At 42.4% G+C, this 23,274-nt stretch overlaps 2 protein-coding genes across 2 annotated transcripts; both read left to right on the forward strand.

Annotated features, from left to right (window-relative positions):
• Positions 1–3,439: 3,439 nt before the first annotated feature.
• irbpl (interphotoreceptor retinoid-binding protein like) lies at positions 3,440–6,121 on the forward strand. Its single transcript, XM_034107152.1, has one exon. It carries the CDS (start codon positions 3,440–3,442, stop codon positions 6,119–6,121), a length of 2,682 nt encoding a protein of 893 aa, XP_033963043.1.
• A 1,693-nt stretch (positions 6,122–7,814) lies between these two features.
• rbp3 (retinol binding protein 3) lies at positions 7,815–22,805 on the forward strand. Its single transcript, XM_034107153.1, is given in 10 exon segments — positions 7,815–9,008; positions 9,371–9,561; positions 9,811–9,953; positions 11,584–11,905; positions 15,554–16,954; positions 19,630–19,908; positions 20,240–20,298; positions 20,301–20,439; positions 20,690–20,832; positions 22,468–22,805. Coding segments are annotated over 10 exon segments (4,209 nt in total).
• The last annotated feature ends 469 nt before the right edge of the window (positions 22,806–23,274 follow it).

The raw sequence follows: 23,274 nt of genomic DNA on the forward strand, positions 1-23,274 counted from the left end.
GTTCTTCCATGAGAGTTTTAATTTCTCAATGCAGCCTGAACACATTATGCATTACCACATTGTTTGGTTTACTGCCCTGTCTTTCTCTTGGGTTTTATGTAAAACTGTTATTTACCATTGTAAACAACTGTAATTTGTTTAGATTAATATATATTCAGCAGTTGTCTGTGAATTACCAACATACAGTATGACTTGTAAGGAGTTGTTATCTTGTATGCATGCTACATTGCTGAGTGGAGAGTTTTTATTGTACAGTCGTGACATCTACATTTCGTTTTTGAGGCTTTTGTACCATGAAATTAATAAACAATATTTGTCACAATATGACATTTAATTTCTGTTATTTTTCCTGTATGGTGTTAAAATAAAAAGATAGAAAGAGAGCAAAGCTAATATTTATTAACCATGTATATACATATAAACATTTGGGCATACATTTGAATTAGTATCACATGTCAAACACTAACTCAGACACTGCACTGCTCGTTAGAAGATATTGAAATCAGCTGTGTGCTTTAATAATAGCTTTATGTTAGTTCTAAAGTATATATATATATATATATATTTATAAAGTCTGATGTTGTACTGTATTACATTGTAATTGTTATTTATTTTTATCATACAATGTTTCATTCTTTGAATTAAGATATTAAGATATATATTTTGTGTGAAAAGTTATGAGTAAGGTATGAATGAATTGTTTACCAACCGTAACACACACACTAAATCCTAAATCCTAAATTGTGCTTGTCTGTTAACAGCAACATGTATTATTTGAACTTTTGTTTATATATTTGTAATTATTTGTAGTCAGTGACACATCCTTATCAGGGCTTTAACCTCTGTGACAAAACCAATGAGGGGGCAAGTTCATGTTTACACTTCCACATCTTTCTGGACAACCCAAAATAACTCATGTCTTAAAATAGCACCATAACAAGGAGGCAGGCAATCCAGGAAAAACAAGTTGCTCAGTTGACACATAGGACCTAATGATATATTTCCCCAGTCAACAACAGCATGTGACAACAGAGCCAATTTAAAATACCTGGATTAGCAGTGTGACATATTGAGCCTGCGTCAATTTACTGTTTCATCACCAGAGGGCGACAGCTGTACACAAATGATGACTGGATGACCAGGATGAGGGTACCGTGTTAGCAAACAAAGGCTTATTTACACATTAAGTCGACACTGAAAAACAGTAGCATGTGTGTGTCTGTTCATCTGCCCAATGTGAGTCCAATATTATATCCTCCAACTCTAAAGGGAAATATCTTGTGCTAAATGCCATGCTATATTCACAAGCTAATTTACAAGCTAGCTCTTAACCTTGGCAGGTGCCGGGCAGGTAGCATTTGTTGTTTGGGCTTTTTACCATGAAAACCCATTCCTGCTGTGTCTGGAACTACATGTTAGCAGCTAGCTAGCTGGTTTAGCTAGTGCTAGTTATAACAAAGAGATTATTTAATCTAGCTAAAAGAGCAGCCTTACATTCAGAGAATATGTCTACAGTTTCAACCCAGTCTCACGGCATTTCGTGTTATAGTCATGAAATTAATCTATTGATTCGTGTTCACCAACACGATTTCGCCATTTCTTTCGTGTCACACAGAAGCAATGTAAATAATAACAAATTAGAAGGAAAACAGATTTAAAAAAATACAGATTTCAGTATTCTGACACAGAATTATTTTAGAAGGAATGTATGTCTATTGGTATGTTTCGTGCCTGCACCAAATAATAACAAATTAGAAGGAAAAAAGATGACAAAAAATACAGATGTCAGTATTCTGAGGCTCTGAGCCTAACGTGTTAGCAAACAAAGGCTTATTTACACATTAAGTCGACACTGAAAAACAGTAGCATGTGTGTGTCTGTTCATCCGCCCAATGTGAGTCCAATATTCACTTTCCTTTTACCCCTGTTTGCTCTCCTCCAACTCTAAAGGGAAATATATTGTGCTAAATGCTATGCTATATTTACATGCTAATTTACAAGCTAGCTGCTAACCTTGGCTATCTGGGGCTTGGTGCTCGGCAGGTAGCATTTGTTGTTTGGGCTTTTACCATGAAAACCCATTCCTGCTGTGTCTGGAAATACATCTTAGCAGCTAGCTTGATATAGCTAGTGTGTAGCTGGTTTAGCTAGTGCTAGTTATCCAAAAAGATTATTTCAGCTAGTTAAAAGAGCGGTTTTAAATTCAGAGAATATTTCTACAGTTTAGCATTTTTGGTAGCTGTGGTATTTCAAGCAAATTAGCAATTCAGGGATTTCAAAATCCAAACCATTAGTGAGTGAAAAGGTTGTTGTCGTGGGAATCAGCGGGGATTATTTTATTATCTAAAGCGTGAGACGGTATTAAAAGTAAGACGTCAAGATTAGCTGACTGCGTCTAGTATTTGTAATGAGATGTCGTCTGGGTGCATAACTCTGAGCTGCAATTCTTTCTGGATCATCGTGTCACAGGGTACTTATTGATGTCAGGTTCGATTCAGTGTACAGAATTAACACTTCATCAAATATAGATTACATTTGTCAACTTGGGACGTGCATGTATATGTTATTCATATGGACACAGTCTTTGTTTAATTATAAACCAAATGATAAGATGTACTTTTTGATTAAAAACACAAAGAACTATCCGCAGGAAACATAACAAAAGGATAAAAATGAGAATAATTCAGCGTTCAGTTCAGATAAAGCCTTTTTAATCAACCGTTTGTCCTGAGTGTGGATCTGTTTTCCCCCCAATTCTGATCCTGCATGTGTTTTAAGAAGGCTTTGCCACGTGTCTACCAACTGTGTAATCATGTCACCAGTGGAGCGACCCAGACGTGACCTTTAAAGCCACAAAATACACCAACATTAAGCTTTTGTAACAGACAAGAGAGAGAGTGATTGAGAAGGAGAGTTTCTGCTCAGGATTTTGCATCAATCAGCCCGAAACAAATGTTGTACTTGTCTTTCCAACCTGATATTAATTTAAAGGAAAAGGATGAAAAGAAAAAAGTATTATATTGTGAATTTAGAGATGTGTGTCAAGTACATTAAGCCCAAAAACAAGAAATAATAAAAAACTGTACAGCGTTTGTGTGGGAAAAGAGAAAATAAAGCACCATTTACCAATTTTAGATCCGTCTGATATTGTCTGCTGGCTGAAGCGTCACAGATAAAGCGATTAAAGTGATTTATTGCGGACAAAAGCCTCTTATGTGGATGTTGTTGTTGTCCCAAAAACCCACAAACATGTCAATGTTCCCTCCTCCAAGAACTAGTATCCCTCATCACGGACATATAAACTAAATCATTCGGAGCAGATCTCTTTCCATCACTGACGACGAAGACATTAGTGATGGAGCACCACACTCCACCGCTGCTATTGATGCTTCTCTTATCTACAGCCAGCTCATCATTCCAGCCTGCTCTGGTGATAGAAATGGCCAAGATCCTTTCGGAAAACTACTGCTTCCCTGAGAACCTGTTTGGGATGCAGGAGGCCATCCAACAAGCCATCAACAGAGGAGAAATCCAACAGATTTCAGACAGGAAGACTCTGGCGTCCGTGCTTACGAACAGAGTACAAGGGGCACTGAACGATCCACGATTGATTGTTTCATACGAGCCTAATACCGTCCCAGTGATGCCACAGACACTGCCGTCTCTCCCCACAGAGCAGTTAATCAGGCTGGTGAGAAACTCTGTCAAGCTGGATATCCTGGACAATAACGTTGGATATTTGCGGATGGATCGGATCATTGGGGAGGAAACGGCAGCCAAGCTTGGATCTCTGCTGAGGGACGACATCTGGGACAAAGTTGCTAACACCTCTTCCCTGATTTTGGACCTGAGGTATAGCACGGCTGGAGAAATGTCTGGAGTTTCTTTTATAATCTCCTATTTCTCAGATCCTGAGCCTCTCATTCATGTTGATACTGTCTATGACAGGCAGTCAAACATAACTAAAGAGCTGTGGACCATGCCGTCGATAGAGGGGGAAAGGTATGGAAAGAAGAAAGACCTGATTGTTTTGACTAGTAAGCGTACCATGGGGGCGGCTGAAGCGGTGGCATATGCTTTAAAAAACCTAAAGAGGGCTATCACAGTTGGGGAAAGGTCTGCTGGTGGGTCAGTAAAAGTAGAAAAGATTAGGATCCCTCAGTCAGCTTTTTACATAACAGTTCCTGTGGCGAGATCAGTCAGTCCAATCACAGGCCATAGCTGGGAGGTAAGTGGCGTTCCCCCAACAATCAACGCCAACGCCAAGGAAGCTGTCGCAAAAGCCAAGTCCCTTTTGGCTGTAAGAGGTGCCATCCCAAATGTTGTGCAGAGTATCGCCGATATAATCGAGAGGTTCTACGCTTTCACCGACAGAGTTCCAGCTCTACTTGAACATCTGAAGACGACAGACTTCTCCACTGTTGTATCTGAGGAGGACCTTGTAGTCACACTCAACCAGGACCTCCAGACTCTGTCCGAAGATCCTCGACTGATCATCAAATACATGCCGGATAATGCCGACGCAGTAGAGGAGGGGGACCCTGCGCTTGACGACGTTCCAGAAGATTATGAATCACTCAAAGCACTGGTAGATACAACGATCAAAGTCGAAATACTCACGAACAATACTGGCTATCTCCGCGTTGACAAGTTTTTCAAGTTGTCTGAAGGGACTAAGCTAGAAACGATCGTGGCTAAAAAAGTGTGGGAGCCCCTCAAAGATACTAAAAACCTGGTCGTTGATCTACGCTATAACACTGGTGGATCATCTACCTCTCTCGCTCTGATACTGTCCTATCTGCATGATTCTTCCCCGAAGCTTCACTTCTTCACAATATATGACCAAATCCAAAACACAACAACAATATATGACTCTTTGCCTCAAATGAAAGGCCATACCTACGGCTCAAGACGTGGGGTTTACGTGTTAACTAGCTACAACACAGCAAGCGTTGGCGAGGAGTTAGCCTACCTCATACAGTCACTACATCGCGGCACAGTCATTGGGGAAATCACTTCCGGGAACCTGATGCATTCAAAGACGTATGAAATAGAGGGGACAGATATTGCTATAACTGTCCCTGTCATCAACTTTTTAGACAACAATGGGGAATACTGGCTCGGAGGTGGCGTGGTACCAGATGCAATTGTGTTCGCCGAGGAAGCCGTGGAACACGTTCATGAGATTGCAGATGTACACCAAGGGCTCAAGTCCCTCATAGAGGCGACCGGGGACTTGTTAGACAAACACTATGCGATCCATGAAGTTGCACTAAACGTCAGCAAAGCACTGATGAACAAATGGGACGACGGAATGTATTGGTCAGTGATCGACTTGGACTCGTTGGCGTCTCTGTTGACTGCAGACCTCCAAGAGACTTCGGGCGATCACCGCCTCCATGTCTTCCACTGCGACATTGAACCAGACGCGCTTCACGACGTCCCAGATATCCCTACCGCTGAAGAAGTGGGACAAGTCATTAATTCTGTGTTTAAAATTGAGCTCCTGCACGACAATGTTGGCTATCTAAGGATGGACATGATGCCAGACGTAGAGGTGGTGAAAGCCATTTGGCCTCAGATGGTGAAACAAGTGTGGCGCAAGATCGTCAACACAGGCGCCCTCATTATTGACATGAGGTACAACACTGGTGGATATTCATCAGCAGTTCCTCTATTGTGTACCTATTTCTTTGACGATAAGCCATTGCAGCATCTTTACACCGTCTTTGACCGCACCAAATCCACCATGACAGAAGTGATGACTTGGCCTAAAGTCAGAGGTCAAAGGTATGGATCTTCCAAAGGTGTCTACATCCTCACCAGCCACTTGACAGGATCAGCAGCTGAAGTGTTCATCCGCTCTTTGAAGGATCTGAACAAAGTCACAATCGTCGGAGAGCCAACGATTGGAGGGTCTCTATCAAGTGGAACCTATCAGATCGGGGAAAGCGTTCTGTACGTTTCCATCCCGAACCAGGTTGTGTTTAGCGCCATCACTGGGAAAATGTGGAGTGTTTCTGGGGTCGAGCCGCATGTCGTAGCTCAGGCCAACGGGGCTCTTTCCGTGGCACAGAGACTCATAGCAGCAAGGCAACTGAAGAACAAGCAAGGAAAATAGTTCTATCTGTTGTATTCTAAATGCCTTTAAGAAATATGAATGGATTTGTAGTCAATGTCCAGTTTGTCAAGTGTGTGATTTCTACATTATATACCAGAACCCCATTCCCAATATACGTTTACATTCAAGCTGTTGTATACAAAAAGACTTGCATTGAGTGAGCATGAATTCCTGTATATCTTAAAAAAAAAAAAATTCTAATAGTTTTATATTTTTGGGCTTTACAGGGTTAAAGGTGGGGTAGGTAAGTTTCAGAAACCGGCTCGAGATACACTTTTTGTTATATATTCCATCGAATGCTCTTCACATCCCGATAGCAATGAATATCTGAAGTGCTTTGACAAAAAATCCATAAAAAAATGTCATCTGTAGAAGCCGTGGTGCTGTAAAAAGTACAACCAATCCGATTGGATGGCCTACCTGCCTGTCAGCCTTCCATCGGGGCACACACTTATCTCGTGCCCTCATTGGTCATGTGCGCGTTCGTGTGTGTTGGGGGAGGGGCTCTGTGAGGAAGCGGCAGATTTTCTCCGGTTGTGTATTTTCAAATTCTAGCGATCTCGAGCCGGTTTCTGAAATGTACCTACCCCACCTTTAAAGGAGTGAACAAATTAACTAAGAAAAAACCTCAAATCTCCTTACCTACTATACCCTGACCCCTGAACATAGTTGTGAAAGTTACCCATTGACATTACAAAAGCCTAATTCAAGTGAAAAGTATTATTAATAAATCTGCTTTTATGTGTTTCTTTAAGTATATGATATTGTTAGACTTCCCAATCTGCGTATTTCTTATCCATAGCAAGTGAAGTTGTCTTTCTCTCTGTTGTATCTTATTCCTTTTTTGGTTTTAACATGCAATGTATTCTGTTGACGGATATTACCATCTTTTTAATCATAATGCAATAACTTGTATGTCATTATAGCCGACATGTCTTTGCTAAATGTTTGGGGTGTTTGCTTTATTCTCTTTTCATTGTGTTTTTTTAGTATGCTGTGATGATGTTTCAGCTTTCCTTTTCCTTTACTACAAAACTACCAGCAGAGGGAGATAGTACCCAACAAACCTCAAATGAATCTCCTGTTCACTTCAACACCACTGCAGAAAAAGAGACAACCACCCCCAACTCAACAACTGTTATTCACGTGTACCATTCCCAGGACAATAAAATAATAATCAGTGGTTATAAAAGCCGAGATTTTGAATTGAATGTACTTATCAGCAAATATTGACAATCCTTAAAGCACCATGAAGAAATAAATGAACAACTTTGTGTTGGTAATTGGGTTTTCGTATGATTTATGTCAACAATTGATTGTGATTTCTTCTTGATTGTGATTTCTTCCTAACAACTGTAATCCCTTTCCCAATGTGTCGGGTACAATGGTTGCCTTATTTGACACAGGCAACTTTAAATAGGGGTTAAAATACCTTGTGTACATTTAAGACGTTTATCTTTGGCAGCACGTCCTTGTTTCTACACCTACACTAAGTTATTATTGCCTTCCAGAAGCACTCAGGATAATGCGATTAGTGGTTTATTGTTGGGCAAATCCTCTTATGTGTCGGGTAACAGAAACCTCGCAGCCAAAACAGAGCCATTTGACAAAGAACCTTATCGGAGGCGGAGGTTTCGGCTCGGCAACGTCCACTTCCCATCTCCGCACTTTTGGTCTGGAAAAAGTCACGAAAATGGCAAAGGCTATCTTCCTCGTGGCCCCGTTGCTGGTGTTGGGGAATGTTTTCTTTATCAATGCCTCGTTTTCCCCCAGCATCATTCTAGATATGGCAAAAATCATTATGGACAATTACTGCTCACCAGAGAAGCTGGCAGGCATGAAGGAGGCAATCGCAACAGCTGGCGGCAACACAGAGGTTCTCAACATCCCAGACGGTGAGTCTTTGGCTAGAGTCCTCAGTTCTGGGGTCCAGACCACCGTGAGTGACCCACGATTGGAAGTCTCCTATGAGCCAAACTACGTCCCTGTGGTCCCCCCGCAGATGCCTGCCTTACCCCCTGAGCAGCTCGTTGCCGTCCTCCAGACCTCGATCAAGCTCGACATCCTGGAGGGAAACATCGGCTACCTGAGGATCGATCACATCCTTGGAGAGGAGGTCGCTGAGAAGGTTGGACCTCTGCTTCTCGACCTGGTCTGGAATAAGATCCTTCCAACCTCAGCTCTCATCTTTGACTTGCGCTACACCGGCAGCGGCGACATCACGGGAGTCCCCTACCTTGTGTCTTACTTCACTGATGCTGAGTCTGTGATTCACATCGACAGCGTGTACGACCGTCTTTCAAACACCACGACGAAGCTGAATTCCCTGACAACGCTGCTCGGGGCCAGATATGAGCTTAGCAAACCCCTCATTCTCCTCACAAGCAAAAACACCAAGGGAATCGCCGAGGATGTTGCCTACTGCCTCCAGAACCTGAAGAGGGCCACCATCGTGGGCGAGAAGACCGCCGGGGGCTCTGTAAAAGTAGATAAATTCAAAGTGGGCGACACCGACTTCTACGTTACAGTTCCTACCGCAAAGTCCATCAACCCCATCACTGGCTCATCGTGGGAGGTTACGGGTGTGATGCCCGATGTGGAGGTCAACGCAGAGGACGCCCTCGCTACCGCCATCAAGATCCTCAACCTCCGTGCCAAAGTGCCAGCCATTATCGAGGGATCAGCGACTCTGATTGCCGACAACTACGCCTTTGAAGATATTGGGGCTCATGTTGCGGAAAAGCTGAGAGGGCTTCTGGCAAACGGCGAGTACAGCATGGTTATCTCCAAGGAAAGACTGGAGACAAAGCTGTCCGCCGATCTGAAGACCCTGTCTGGGGACAAGAGCCTGAAGACCACCAGCAACATCCCAGCCCTGCCACCCATGGTGAGATCGTCGCACATGGAATTTAGTTTCTGGTTGTTATTGTCTTTCATTGCGAATGGTCAAAAAAACTTCACTAAATCTAAAATACTTTGGTGTGGCATTACTGTGCAGTAGTTTAACAATGACCAACACACATGTATTAGTTTTAAAGCTTTTTAAGTCAATTTAACAGGATTTTGCTAGACGAGCATGTTTAGTCTAATGAAGATATGATATTAATATACATTTGGAAGGAATTCAAATGAATTTAATATGTGAAATGATTATGTGAAAATCGACTGAAAATCTGACTTTTGCATGAGACAGATTGACATTGTCTATAATATTACAAATCCTTAGTTTTATATATAATTGTTTCACAGGATTATACTCCAGAGATGTTCATTGAGCTGATCAAAGTGTCCTTCCACTATGAAATATTGGAGAACAACATCGGCTACCTGCGCTTCGACATGTTCGGAGACTTTGAGGAGGTCAAGGCCATCGCCCAGATTATTGTTGAGCATGTCTGGAACAAAGTTGTCAACACTGACGCTATGATCCTCGACCTCAGGTGGGTAATCCTGTTTTAAAGCTTCGAGTCAAAACACTGTCCGTCTCTTCTGGAAAATAAATAATCTGCTGCAGCTCCTCCGTGATTTAATAGAGAGGATTTAGCTTGCACAAATAACTTCAAATCCTCTCGTTTTACCATCACAAATTATTATATAACGCGGGATTACCGTTATCATGGCCTCACAATCGTTCAATTAATATGAATCCAGACTTTCTATGATTGGTCTATAACGGCTTGTGTTTTCAGGAACAACATTGGTGGCCCAACAACAGCCATTGCAGGCTTCTGCTCTTACTTCTTTGACGCGGACAAGCAGGTTGTGCTGGACAAGCTGTACGACAGAACAACCGGGAACACAACAGAGCTCCTGAGCCTGCCTGAACTCACTGGTAAAATATATTTCGTCATAGATTACGGTTAGCGACAAAGTAAGTGACTAGAAGGTGAACATAGTAGAGCATTCAGTGCCAGATATTCCCTCTGGAGTTGGTGGTGAAGGTTCTACATTTAAAGGTGGGGTAGGTACATTTGAGAAACCGGCTCGAGATCGCTAGAATTTGAAAATACACAACCGGAGAAAATCTGCCACTTCCTCACAGAGCCCCTCCCCCAACACACACGAACGCGCACATGACCAATGAGGGCACGAGATAAGTTTGTGCCCCGATGGAAGGCTGACAGGCAGGTAGGCCATCAGTATTACAGCTTCTACAGATGACATTTTTTTATGGATTTTTTGTCAAAGCACTTCAGATATTCATTGCTATCGGGATGTTCAGAGCATTCCATGGAATATAACAAAAAGTGTATCTCGAGCCGGTTTCTGAAACGTACCTACCCCACCTTTAAGCATGTGTGCTTTTTAAGATGCATCTTCAATAATACAGCTCTTACAAAGGAAATCAGCTCATTGGCCGTTATCAGTTGCTTTCTGATGCTTCGCACGGATAAAAATGTGTTTGTATGCAAGGTGGTTATGAAACTTAAATTACTTATGTAGACTATGTACATTACGTAACTTAAACAAGTCATGGTGTTGTGTTAAGATTTCTCCTGGCTGAACATCTTTGGTTAATTTGACTCATCAATACTTTATGACAATTCCCCACGGTGTCTTCTTCATTTATACAATTCCATCTAATTATATGAATTGCCTTTTTGAACTTGTAGGTACAGCAGGCCCCTTCTGACCCATATCTATTACGTCCGATAACCAGCTGATAACATTTAAAGTGGGTTCCAATAAGCTACAAAGCTGTTTACCTTCTTTGACTAAGTGATCGGCTTTTAAAGGCGTCTTCGCTTAGCACGAAGGCCTTCCTTTAATTCAACTCGCCTCCACATTCAAAGATTCAAAGGTTTTAAAGTCATATAAACTCATACTTGCTAACCTTGAGACCTCAGAAATCGGGAGCATTTCAAAACCACCGCGGGGGGGGGGCTAGTGGATCATCGCCGGAGCTGTATTAGATTAGTGTTGTCGATTCTTGTTCAGTTTTCTGTGACAATCTTCCTCACCCTCTCAGACTTTGAGTTGCGCTCGCTGCTAAAGAAACGCGCTACCATGGAAACCAAACAATGTTTTAGTTAAAGTCCGAGTGGAAACAGTCCTGAGTAAATCTGATTTTGTCAGAAATCCGGAGAAATGCGGGAGAACTATGACCCCGGGAGGAAACCGGGAGAGGGCAATGAAATCGGGAGTCTCCCGCGAAAATCGGGAGGGTTGGCAAGTATGCCTATAAGCTACAGTATAGAAATAGAAATAGCAATGACCTGAGCTCCTCCAACAATGCAACATATATAATAAAATACAAAAATAAATAGTGCAGTAGTAAATAGAATATGGGATATGTACAAGAACAGAATATGACATTAAATAATGTAAATACTACATTAAATGATTGCGGTGATAACTATTTATATAATTTAGTATATAGCAAGATGACAGGAATGTTTATCGGGGCACATAAAGGCGTCTTCAATGAACCTTCTGTTTCCATCTTGCCCTCTCTTTTTTAGGCCCAAGATACGGCTCGAAGAAGAGTCTGATCATCCTCACCAGTGGAACGACTGCTGGCGCTGCAGAGGAGTTCGTTTACATCATGAAGAAGCACGGCCGCGCAATGATCGTTGGAGATACAACCGCCGGGTCTTCACACCCACCCAAGACCTTCAGTGTTGGTGAGACCAACATCTTCCTCAGCATCCCCACCGTCCACTCGGATACCTCCAACGGTCCCGCCTGGGAAGGGGCGGGCATCGCACCGCACATACCCGTCCCAGCTGCAGGTGCCCTCGAAGTGGCCAAGGGCATCTTCAACAAGCACTTCGGACCCCAGAAGTTAACCACATCCTGAAAAAATGGGATTTCAACACTCACTTTTGCTTTGGCGGCCAAAAGTGGGATCAATAAAGTACTTCTTATTATCTTAAATTGGTTCAAGATGTATACATTATACTCAAAATGAAGAATGTAGAGTTCATTCTGTTATTCATGACCTTAAAGCCTTTTTAGACAGTTCTTAATGTAGAGCAGGTTTAGTTTGTTATCTTGTTGAATGTGGCTGCGGAAGGTTGTGAGGATGAAAGGTGCTGAAAAGCTGATTCTCTTGTGAAGCAAGTATGGATAAATGTGTGTCAAAATCAGTTGTAACATGAATATCATAAGGAATACATGTTTGAGCGCATGCAAAGGAGAGGCAACAAAGGAAGTAAATTATATTTTCTATCCATGTATCATGTTGGATTGTGTTGAAATACTGTGCGTCCATTATGCCATGTGGGAACACGTGGGTTGTATCAAATCCAGTGGTGAGACACAATAAAAAGACAACTGAAAAGAGTGTGTTGGTCGTGTTTTAAATCAACATTTTCGGCATCAAAAATGTCTTTCAATTATTTATTTATTTTATCATGTTTATTCTAAAGTTAGTTTCAGGAAATTCCTTTTTATTATTGTATGCATGCAGAGATACATTATTTTGCCATTACATACACATGATGGTTTAGGTCACGTGACATTTTGACTTTTGAGGGATTAAATAAATATGCGAATAACAATAACCCTATCAAAGGGCTGCTTCCTTAAACACATGTTGATAATATGTTCTTATATTTTAAATAATGATATTATAATGCCATCCATTTATCTTCCCAAATTCAACCATGACAATCGATGAACAGCGGCTCAGAAACCTCCATATGCGTATGAACAACAACAACAATAAACGTATTTTGCGTAAGTCTACGTCTGTTGTACACTGTAAATATATATGTTCCACACTCTTCTCGCAGCCTCGTGTTTATGATGGTGTAATTACAGAGAAGGTTTCTGTTCATGGCCGCTGCTAATTAACAAGCTGCAGAGGCACGGGGGAAGCAAACAAACTCGTGGTGATTAATGAGGACAAAATGCTGGGAAACGACTTAAATGCACACATCGGTTAAAGGGTGGTAAGCTTCATGTATGACAACATGTTGCCGCTTTCAAGAGTGACAGATGTATCGTCTCAAATGTCTTGATTCCTCGCGCCAGTGTGCCACGTGAGGGAGGCGCAGAATGAGATCTTGACCCACTTTTCCTCCTTCTCTCTCCTCCTCGGGTTGAAATATGAACCTGGGCCATTTCAGCCAAGTCTGTCCCCCGGGTTCCCAGTTCCAACACTGCTCCGCATTACCCGGCTTCATTTGGCATTTTTAGTCCAGTTTTTCCGCTTTGACATTACATCTGTCATACTTTTTGATTTGTGCGCACCACCCATTTCACCTCAATTGAATCATTAACCCTGCTTGCACGAGTTTGGATGTGTTTTCGCGAATCTTTTAAACTGTTGTTCATGCATGTGGATTCAGAAATATCCGTAACTTTTTCATTTTCAGTCATTCCCATTGAGTTAAAGCATCTCTCCGGGTGGCTTCTTTAAGGGATGCTGGTTGCCATGATTGCAATCTGAGCTGAAAACAATAGAGACGTGGAAGCATCGCCTGCATCCTTTTCTTTTGTCTGTGTTGCATCTCTTAATTATATAACTGTCTCTGGGATGTAAGAAAACACTCGACAGTTAGTTTTTTTTCTTTTTATCCACAAAGGAATAACTTTTTTGCACCGAGGAACAACTATGGCGAGGTTTTCTGTTGACAATGCGTCTTTTCTGGTTTTATTCGGATTATTTTTGCTCTCTTATCCATGCGCACGAGCCGAGCCGGAGCAGCAGGAGGAGGAGGAGGAGGAGAGTTCCTGTCAGGGAGCTTTCGACCTGTACTTTGTGCTTGATAAGTAAGTGGAAACAGCTTTTAAAAGGTTTCATATTCATTGAGACAACATAGGAATATCAGTTGGCATGTTAATACAGGCGGTTTTTCCAGGTACAGGAAGCTAGCACCAAAAACAAGCCAACATCTGGATTTATTTTTCGTGTTACTGTCTGTCCTTTAAAAGCGGTACATTTACTTGATGCAGGTTTGTCTCTTTATTGACGCTTATTTCCCAACAGGAGGGGATGTATTACTATACAACGTTTTAGCTTGTATTATGTGTAAAGAAGTACAAAAACTAATGTTAAGAGCCAGTGGTGGAAAGTAACTAAGTACACTTACTCAAGTACTGTACTTAAGCACAATTTTGATATGCTAGTATTTATATTTTCTGTTGTACTTCTATACCCTACAATTGTAAATGGTGTAACTCCAGTACATATAAGTCATTCAAACTAGCTGCACCTTCGCCAGCTTTGACAACACTTTGATCAATAATTATAAAACATATCATATTATTATGACACGGACCAACCTGCATAACGAGTACTTCTACTTTTACTCAAGTACAAGATCTGAGTATAAAAGCACCAACAACAAGCTAACATCTGCATATGCCTTTCGTGTTACGGTCTCTTTTAATGCAGTTATTTTATAAGTTTGTTTCATGCAGGAAGTGAATTAAACCATACTTTTAGCGTTTTAATATGTGTGAGAAGTACTCCAAACTAATGTGCAGGGCTATGGAGGTAGCTGATTAGCACAGCAGCCCCAGCTGTGCGTGCACGTGTGTGTGTGCATGTGATGACGCTGGAAAGGAGGCTGACTCCCAGAGTACAGTTTGCTGAATAAGCAAAAAGAGGGGTGACGATTTGAGTGATATCTCTCTTTCCCGCGGGTTAAAACACACTCAGTCTCTCTACAAATCCCTCTCCCCTGAAAATGAGAAAAACCTCTGCAGTTATTTTTATTCCCAACCCGTTTTTTTCTTGCTCTTTGCTCACCGTTCACTCTTTCATTTCCACTCTCCGTACGCCCACATAGGAAAAATGCTGTGGTTGTGTGACATCTTAGTGCTGGACTTCAGCCGGGGGGGAAATAAAATGTCAGAGGAAGCAGGGGAAACTTCTAGAGTCCCAGCCTTACTTTCAATGCCTTTAGATGCCATACATGCAAAGGCAGTAAAGTATGTGTTATGGCACACATGGAATACAGGAGGTATCCTCTGTTGCACACTGCACGTTAATGTTGGATAAAACTCACAGATAAAAGATCCATACATTATTGTTATAGTTGTGAATCATCCTCATTTTAAGTCACTGGGCCAAATAATGAACAAACAATGAGAAAAAAGGAAGGTGTGCAAAGGGAAAATGTGTCCAAGAAATTTCACAATATCCCCAAAAAAGACATTTCCCCCAAGACCTAGATAATAAAAGTCACTGTCCTTCATTAAACCCTATCCTGTATTCCTTGTAGACCCCAACCTGTGTATGCAATAACAGATGGGCTTATTTCACCTTAAACAGCAATTGTATGCACTTAATTCTACATTTTAAAAGTGGCCCAAAGTTTGAAAATGTCCCACTTTTTTCGGACAAAGCTGTTCTCCAATTATATGTGTTCCTACACTGAATTACAACTCTATATTCTACATACTATGCTGTCAGATTTTGGATTTAAAGGATATTGCAGACTCAGCTCGTGTCCTTCCTTCCCCTTTACATTTACTAAGCATTACCAGAATGGGGATGGCTAAAAAAGTGTGGGAGCCCCTCAAAGATACTAAAAACCTGGTCGTTGATCTACGCTATAACACTGGTGGATCATCTACCTCTCTCGCTCTGATACTGTCCTATCTGCATGATTCTTCCCCGAAGCTTCACTTCTTCACAATATATGACCAAATCCAAAACACAACAACAATATATGACTCTTTGCCTCAAATGAAAGGCCATACCTACGGCTCAAGACGTGGGGTTTACGTGTTAACTAGCTCTAACACAGCAAGCGTTGGCGAGGAGTTAGCCTACCTCATACAGTCACTACATCGCGGCACAGTCATTGGGGAAATCACTTCCGGGAACCTGATGCATTCAAAGACGTATGAAATAGAGGGGACAGATATTGCTATAACTGTCCCTGTCATCAACTTTTTAGACAACAATGGGGAATACTGGCTCGGAGGTGGCGTGGTACCAGATGCAATTGTGTTCGCCGAGGAAGCCGTGGAACACGTTCATGAGATTGCAGATGTACACCAAGGGCTCAAGTCCCTCATAGAGGCGACCGGGGACTTGTTAGACAAACACTATGCGATCCATGAAGTTGCACTAAACGTCAGCAAAGCACTGATGAACAAATGGGACGACGGAATGTATTGGTCAGTGATCGACTTGGACTCGTTGGCGTCTCTGTTGACTGCAGACCTCCAAGAGACTTCGGGCGATCACCGCCTCCATGTCTTCCACTGCGACATTGAACCAGACGCGCTTCACGACGTCCCAGATATCCCTACCGCTGAAGAAGTGGGACAAGTCATTAATTCTGTGTTTAAAATTGAGCTCCTGCACGACAATGTTGGCTATCTAAGGATGGACATGATGCCAGACGTAGAGGTGGTGAAAGCCATTTGGCCTCAGATGGTGAAACAAGTGTGGCGCAAGATCGTCAACACAGGCGCCCTCATTATTGACATGAGGTACAACACTGGTGGATATTCATCAGCAGTTCCTCTATTGTGTACCTATTTCTTTGACGATAAGCCATTGCAGCATCTTTACACCGTCTTTGACCGCACCAAATCCACCATGACAGAAGTGATGACTTGGCCTAAAGTCAGAGGTCAAAGGTATGGATCTTCCAAAGGTGTCTACATCCTCACCAGCCACTTGACAGGATCAGCAGCTGAAGTGTTCATCCGCTCTTTGAAGGATCTGAACAAAGTCACAATCGTCGGAGAGCCAACGATTGGAGGGTCTCTATCAAGTGGAACCTATCAGATCGGGGAAAGCGTTCTGTACGTTTCCATCCCGAACCAGGTTGTGTTTAGCGCCATCACTGGGAAAATGTGGAGTGTTTCTGGGGTCGAGCCGCATGTCGTAGCTCAGGCCAACGGGGCTCTTTCCGTGGCACAGAGACTCATAGCAGCAAGGCAACTGAAGAACAAGCAAGGAAAATAGTTCTATCTGTTGTATTCTAAATGCCTTTAAGAAATATGAATGGATTTGTAGTCAATGTCCAGTTTGTCAAGTGTGTGATTTCTACATTATATACCAGAACCCCATTCCCAATATACGTTTACATTCAAGCTGTTGTATACAAAAAGACTTGCATTGAGTGAGCATGAATTCCTGTATATCTTAAAAAAAAAAAATTCTAATAGTTTTATATTTTTGGGCTTTACAGGGTTAAAGGTGGGGTAGGTAAGTTTCAGAAACCGGCTCGAGATACACTTTTTGTTATATATTCCATCGAATGCTCTTCACATCCCGATAGCAATGAATATCTGAAGTGCTTTGACAAAAAATCCATAAAAAAATGTCATCTGTAGAAGCCGTGGTGCTGTAAAAAGTACAACCAATCCGATTGGATGGCCTACCTGCCTGTCAGCTTCCATCGGGGCACACACTTATCTCGTGCCCTCATTGGTCATGTGCGCGTTCGTGTGTGTTGGGGGAGGGGCTCTGTGAGGAAGCGGCAATTTTCATCCGGTTGTGTATTTTCAAATTCTAGCGATCTCGAGCCGGTTTCTGAAATTACCTACCCCACCTTTAAGGAGTGAACAAATTAACTAAGAAAAAACCTCAAAATCTCCTTACCTACTATACCCTGACCCCTGAACATAGTTGTGAAAGTTACCCATTGACATTACAAAAGCCTAATTCAAGTGAAAAGTATTATTAATAAATCTGCTTTTATGTGTTTCTTAAGTATATGAATATTGTTAGACTTCCCAATCTGCGTATTTCTTATCCATAGCAAGTGAAGTTGTCTTTCTCTCTGTTGTATCTTATTCCTTTTTTGGTTTTAACATGCAATGTATTCTGTTGACGGATATTACCATCTTTTAATCATAATGCAATAACTTGTATGTCATTATAGCCGACATGTCTTTGCTAAATGTTTGGGGTGTTTGCTTTATTCTCTTTTCATTGTGTTTTTTTAGTATGCTGTGATGATGTTTCAGCTTTCCTTTTCCTTTACTACAAAACTACCAGCAGAGGGAGATAGTACCCAACAAACCTCAAATGAATCTCCTGTTCACTTCAACACCACTGCAGAAAAAAGAGACAACCACCCCCAACTCAACAACTGTTATTCACGTGTACCATTCCCAGGACAATAAAATAATAATCAGTGGTTATAAAAGCCGAGATTTTGAATTGAATGTACTTATCAGCAAATATTGACAATCCTTAAAGCACCATGAAGAAATAAATGAACAACTTTGTGTTGGTAATTGGGTTTCGTATGATTTATGTCAACAATTGATTGTGATTTCTTCTTGATTGTGATTTCTTCCTAACAACTGTAATCCCTTTCCCAATGTGTCGGGTACAATGTTGCCTTATTTGACACAGGCAACTTTAAATAGGGGTTAAAATACCTTGTGTACATTTAAGACGTTTATCTTTGGCAGCACGTCCTTGTTTCTACACCTACACTAAGTTATTATTGCCTTCCAGAAGCACTCAGGATAATGCGATTAGTGGTTTATTGTTGGGCAAATCCTCTTATGTGTCGGGTAACAGAAACCTCGCAGCCAAAACAGAGCCATTTGACAAAGAACCTTATCGGAGGCGGAGGTTTCGGCTCGGCAACGTCCACTTCCCATCTCCGCACTTTTGGTCTGGAAAAAGTCACGAAAATGGCAAAGGCTATCTTCCTCGTGGCCCCCGTTGCTGGTGTTGGGGAATGTTTTCTTTATCAATGCCTCGTTTTCCCCCAGCATCATTCTAGATATGGCAAAAATCATTATGGACAATTACTGCTCACCAGAGAAGCTGGCAGGCATGAAGGAGGCAATCGCAACAGCTGGCGGCAACACAGAGGTTCTCAACATCCCCAGACGGTGAGTCTTTGGCTAGAGTCCTCAGTTCTGGGGTCCAGACCACCGTGAGTGACCCACGATTGGAAGTCTCCTATGAGCCAAACTACGTCCCTGTGGTCCCCCCGCAGATGCCTGCCTTACCCCCTGAGCAGCTCGTTGCCGTCCTCCAGACCTCGATCAAGCTCGACATCCTGGAGGGAACATCGGCTACCTGAGGATCGATCACATCCTTGGAGAGGAGGTCGCTGAGAAGGTTGGACCTCTGCTTCTCGACCTGGTCTGGACTAAGATCCTTCCAACCTCAGCTCTCATCTTTGACTTGCGCTACACCGGCAGCGGCGACATCACGGGAGTCCCCTACCTTGTGTCTTACTTCACTGATGCTGAGTCTGTGATTCACATCGACAGCGTGTACGACCGTCTTTCAAACCCACGACGAAGCTGAATTCCCTGACAACGCTGCTCGGGGCCAGATATGAGCTTAGCAAACCCCTCATTCTCCTCACAAGCAAAAACACCAAGGGAATCGCCGAGGATGTTGCCTACTGCCTCCAGAACCTGAAGAGGGCCACCATCGTGGGCGAGAAGACCGCCGGGGGCTCTGTAAAAGTAGATAAATTCAAAGTGGGCGACACCGACTTCTACGTTACAGTTCCTACCGCAAAGTCCATCAACCCCATCACCGGCTCATCGTGGGAGGTTACGGGTGTGATGCCCGATGTGGAGGTCAACGCAGAGGACGCCCTCGCTACCGCCATCAAGATCCTCAACCTCCGTGCCAAAGTGCCAGCCATTATCGAGGGATCAGCGACTCTGATTGCCGACAACTACGCCTTTGAAGATATTGGGGCTCATGTTGCGGAAAAGCTGAGAGGGCTTCTGGCAAACGGCGAGTACAGCATGGTTATCTCCAAGGAAAGACTGGAGACAAAGCTGTCCGCCGATCTGAAGACCCTGTCTGGGGACAAGAGCCTGAAGACCACCAGCAACATCCCAGCCCCTGCCACCCATGGTGAGATCGTCGCACATGGAATTTAGTTTCTGGTTGTTATTGTTCTTTCATTGCGAATGGTCAAAAAAACTTCACTAAATCTAAAATACTTTGGTGTGGCATTACTGTGCAGTAGTTTATAACAATGACCAACACACATGTATTAGTTTTAAAAGCTTTTTAAGTCAATTTAACAGGATTTTGCTAGACGAGCATGTTTAGTCTAATGAAGATATGATATTAATATACATTTGGAAGGAATTCAAATGAATTTAATATGTGAAATGATTATGTGAAAATCGACTGAAAATCTGACTTTTGCATGAGACAGATTGACATTGTCTATAATATTACAAATCCTTAGTTTTATATATAAGTGTTTCACAGGATTATACTCCAGAGATGTTCATTGAGCTGATCAAAGTGTCCTTCCACTATGAATATTGGAGAACAACATCGGCTACCTGCGCTTCGACATGTTCGGAGACTTTGAGGAGGTCAAGGCCATCGCCCAGATTATTGTTGAGCATGTCTGGAACAAAGTTGTCAACACTGACGCTATGATCCTCGACCTCAGGTGGGTAATCCTGTTTTAAAAGCTTCGAGTCAAAACACTGTCCGTCTCTTCTGGAAAATAAATAATCTGCTGGCAGCTCCTCCGTGATTTAATAGAGAGGATTTAGCTTGCACAAATAACTTCAAATCCTCTCGTTTTACCATCACAAATTATTATATAACGCGGGATTACCGTTATCATGGCCTCACAATCGTCAATTAATATGAATCCAGACTTTCTATGATTGGTCTATAACGGCTTGTGTTTTCAGGAACAACATTGGTGGCCCAACAACAGCCATTGCAGGCTTCTGCTCTTACTTCTTTGACGCGGACAAGCAGGTTGTGCTGGACAAGCTGTACGACAGAACAACCGGGAACACAACAGAGCTCCTGAGCCTGCCTGAACTCACTGGTAAAATATATTTCGTCATAGATTACGGTTAGCGACAAAGTAAGTGACTAGAAGGTGAACATAGTAGAGCATTCAGTGCCAGATATTCCCTCTGGAGTTGGTGGTGAAGGTTCTACATTTAAAGGTGGGGTAGGTACATTTGAGAAAACCGGCTCGAGATCGCTAGAATTTGAAAATACACAACCGGAGAAAAATCTGCCACTTCCTCACAGAGCCCCTCCCCCAACACACACGAACGCGCACATGACCAATGAGGGCACGAGATAAGTTTGTGCCCCGATGGAAGGCTGACAGGCAGGTAGGCCATCAGTATTACAGCTTTCTACAGATGACATTTTTTTATGGATTTTTTGTCAAAGCACTTCAGATATTCATTGCTATCGGGATGTTCAGAGCATTCCATGGAATATAACAAAAAGTGTATCTCGAGCCGGTTTCTGAAACGTACCTACCCCACCTTTAAGCATGTGTGCTTTTTAAGATGCATCTTCAATAATACAGCTCTTACAAAGGAAATCAGCTCATTGGCCGTTATCAGTTGCTTTCTGATGCTTCGCACGGATAAAAATGTGTTTGTATGCAAGGTGGTTATGAAACTTAAATTACTATGTAGACTATGTACATTACGTAACTTAAACAAGTCATGGTGTTGTGTTAAGATTTCTCCTGGCTGAACATCTTTGGTTAATTTGACTCATCAATACTTTATGACAATTCCCCACGGTGTCTTCTTCATTTATACAATTCCATCTAATTATATGAATTGCCTTTTGAACTTGTAGGTACAGCAGGCCCCTTCTGACCCATATCTATTACGTCCGATAACCAGCTGATAACATTTAAAGTGGGTTCCAATAAGCTACAAAGCTGTTTACCTTCTTTGACTAAGTGATCGGCTTTTAAAGGCGTCTTCGCTTAGCACGAAGGCCTTCCTTTAATTCAACTCGCCTCCACATTCAAAGATTCAAAGGTTTTAAAGTCATATAAACTCATACTTGCTAACCTTGAGACCTCAGAAATCGGGAGCATTTCAAAACCACCGCGGGGGGGGGGGGCTAGTGGATCATCGCCGGAGCTGTATTAGATTAGTGTTGTCGATTCTTGTTCAGTTTTTTTGTGACAATCTTCCTCACCCTCTCAGACTTTGAGTTGCGCTCGCTGCTAAAGAAACGCGCTACCATGGAAACCAAACAATGTTTTAGTTAAAGTCCGAGTGGAAACAGTCCTGAGTAAATCTGATTTTGTCAGAAATCCGGAGAAATGCGGGAGAACTATGACCCCGGGAGGAAAACCGGGAGAGGGCAATGAAATCGGGAGTCTCCCGCGAAAATCGGGAGGGTTGGCAAGTATGCCTATAAGCTACAGTATAGAAATAGAAATAGCAATGACCTGAGCTCCTCCAACAATGCAACATATATAATAAAATACAAAAATAAATAGTGCAGTAGTAAATAGAATATGGGATATGTACAAGAACAGAATATGACATTAAATAATGTAAATACTACATTAAATGATTGCGGTGATAACTATTTATATAATTTAGTATATAGCAAGATGACAGGAATGTTTATCGGGGCACATAAAGGCGTCTTCAATGAACCTTCTGTTTCCATCTTGCCCTCTCTTTTTTAGGCCCAAGATACGGCTCGAAGAAGAGTCTGATCATCCTCACCAGTGGAACGACTGCTGGCGCTGCAGAGGAGTTCGTTTACATCATGAAGAAGCACGGCCGCGCAATGATCGTTGGAGATACAACCGCCGGGTCTTCACACCCACCCAAGACCTTCAGTGTTGGTGAGACCAACATCTTCCTCAGCATCCCCACCGTCCACTCGGATACCTCCAACGGTCCCGCCTGGGAAGGGGCGGGCATCGCACCGCACATACCCGTCCCAGCTGCAGGTGCCCTCGAAGTGGCCAAGGGCATCTTCAACAAGCACTTCGGACCCCAGAAGTTAACCACATCCTGAAAAAATGGGATTTCAACACTCACTTTTGCTTTGGCGGCCAAAAGTGGGATCAATAAAGTACTTCTTATTATCTTAAATTGGTTCAAGATGTATACATTATACTCAAAATGAAGAATGTAGAGTTCATTCTGTTATTCATGACCTTAAAGCCTTTTTAGACAGTTCTTAATGTAGAGCAGGTTTAGTTTGTTATCTTGTTGAATGTGGCTGCGGAAGGTTGTGAGGATGAAAGGTGCTGAAAAGCTGATTCTCTTGTGAAGCAAGTATGGATAAATGTGTGTCAAAATCAGTTGTAACATGAATATCATAAGGAATACATGTTTGAGCGCATGCAAAGGAGAGGCAACAAAGGAAGTAAATTATATTTTCTATCCATGTATCATGTTGGATTGTGTTGAAATACTGTGCGTCCATTATGCCATGTGGGAACACGTGGGTTGTATCAAATCCAGTGGTGAGACACAATAAA

Source organism: Pseudochaenichthys georgianus, chromosome 19 (genome assembly GCF_902827115.2).
Source record: "Pseudochaenichthys georgianus chromosome 19, fPseGeo1.2, whole genome shotgun sequence".
Taxonomy (NCBI): Eukaryota; Metazoa; Chordata; class Actinopteri; order Perciformes; family Channichthyidae; genus Pseudochaenichthys; species Pseudochaenichthys georgianus.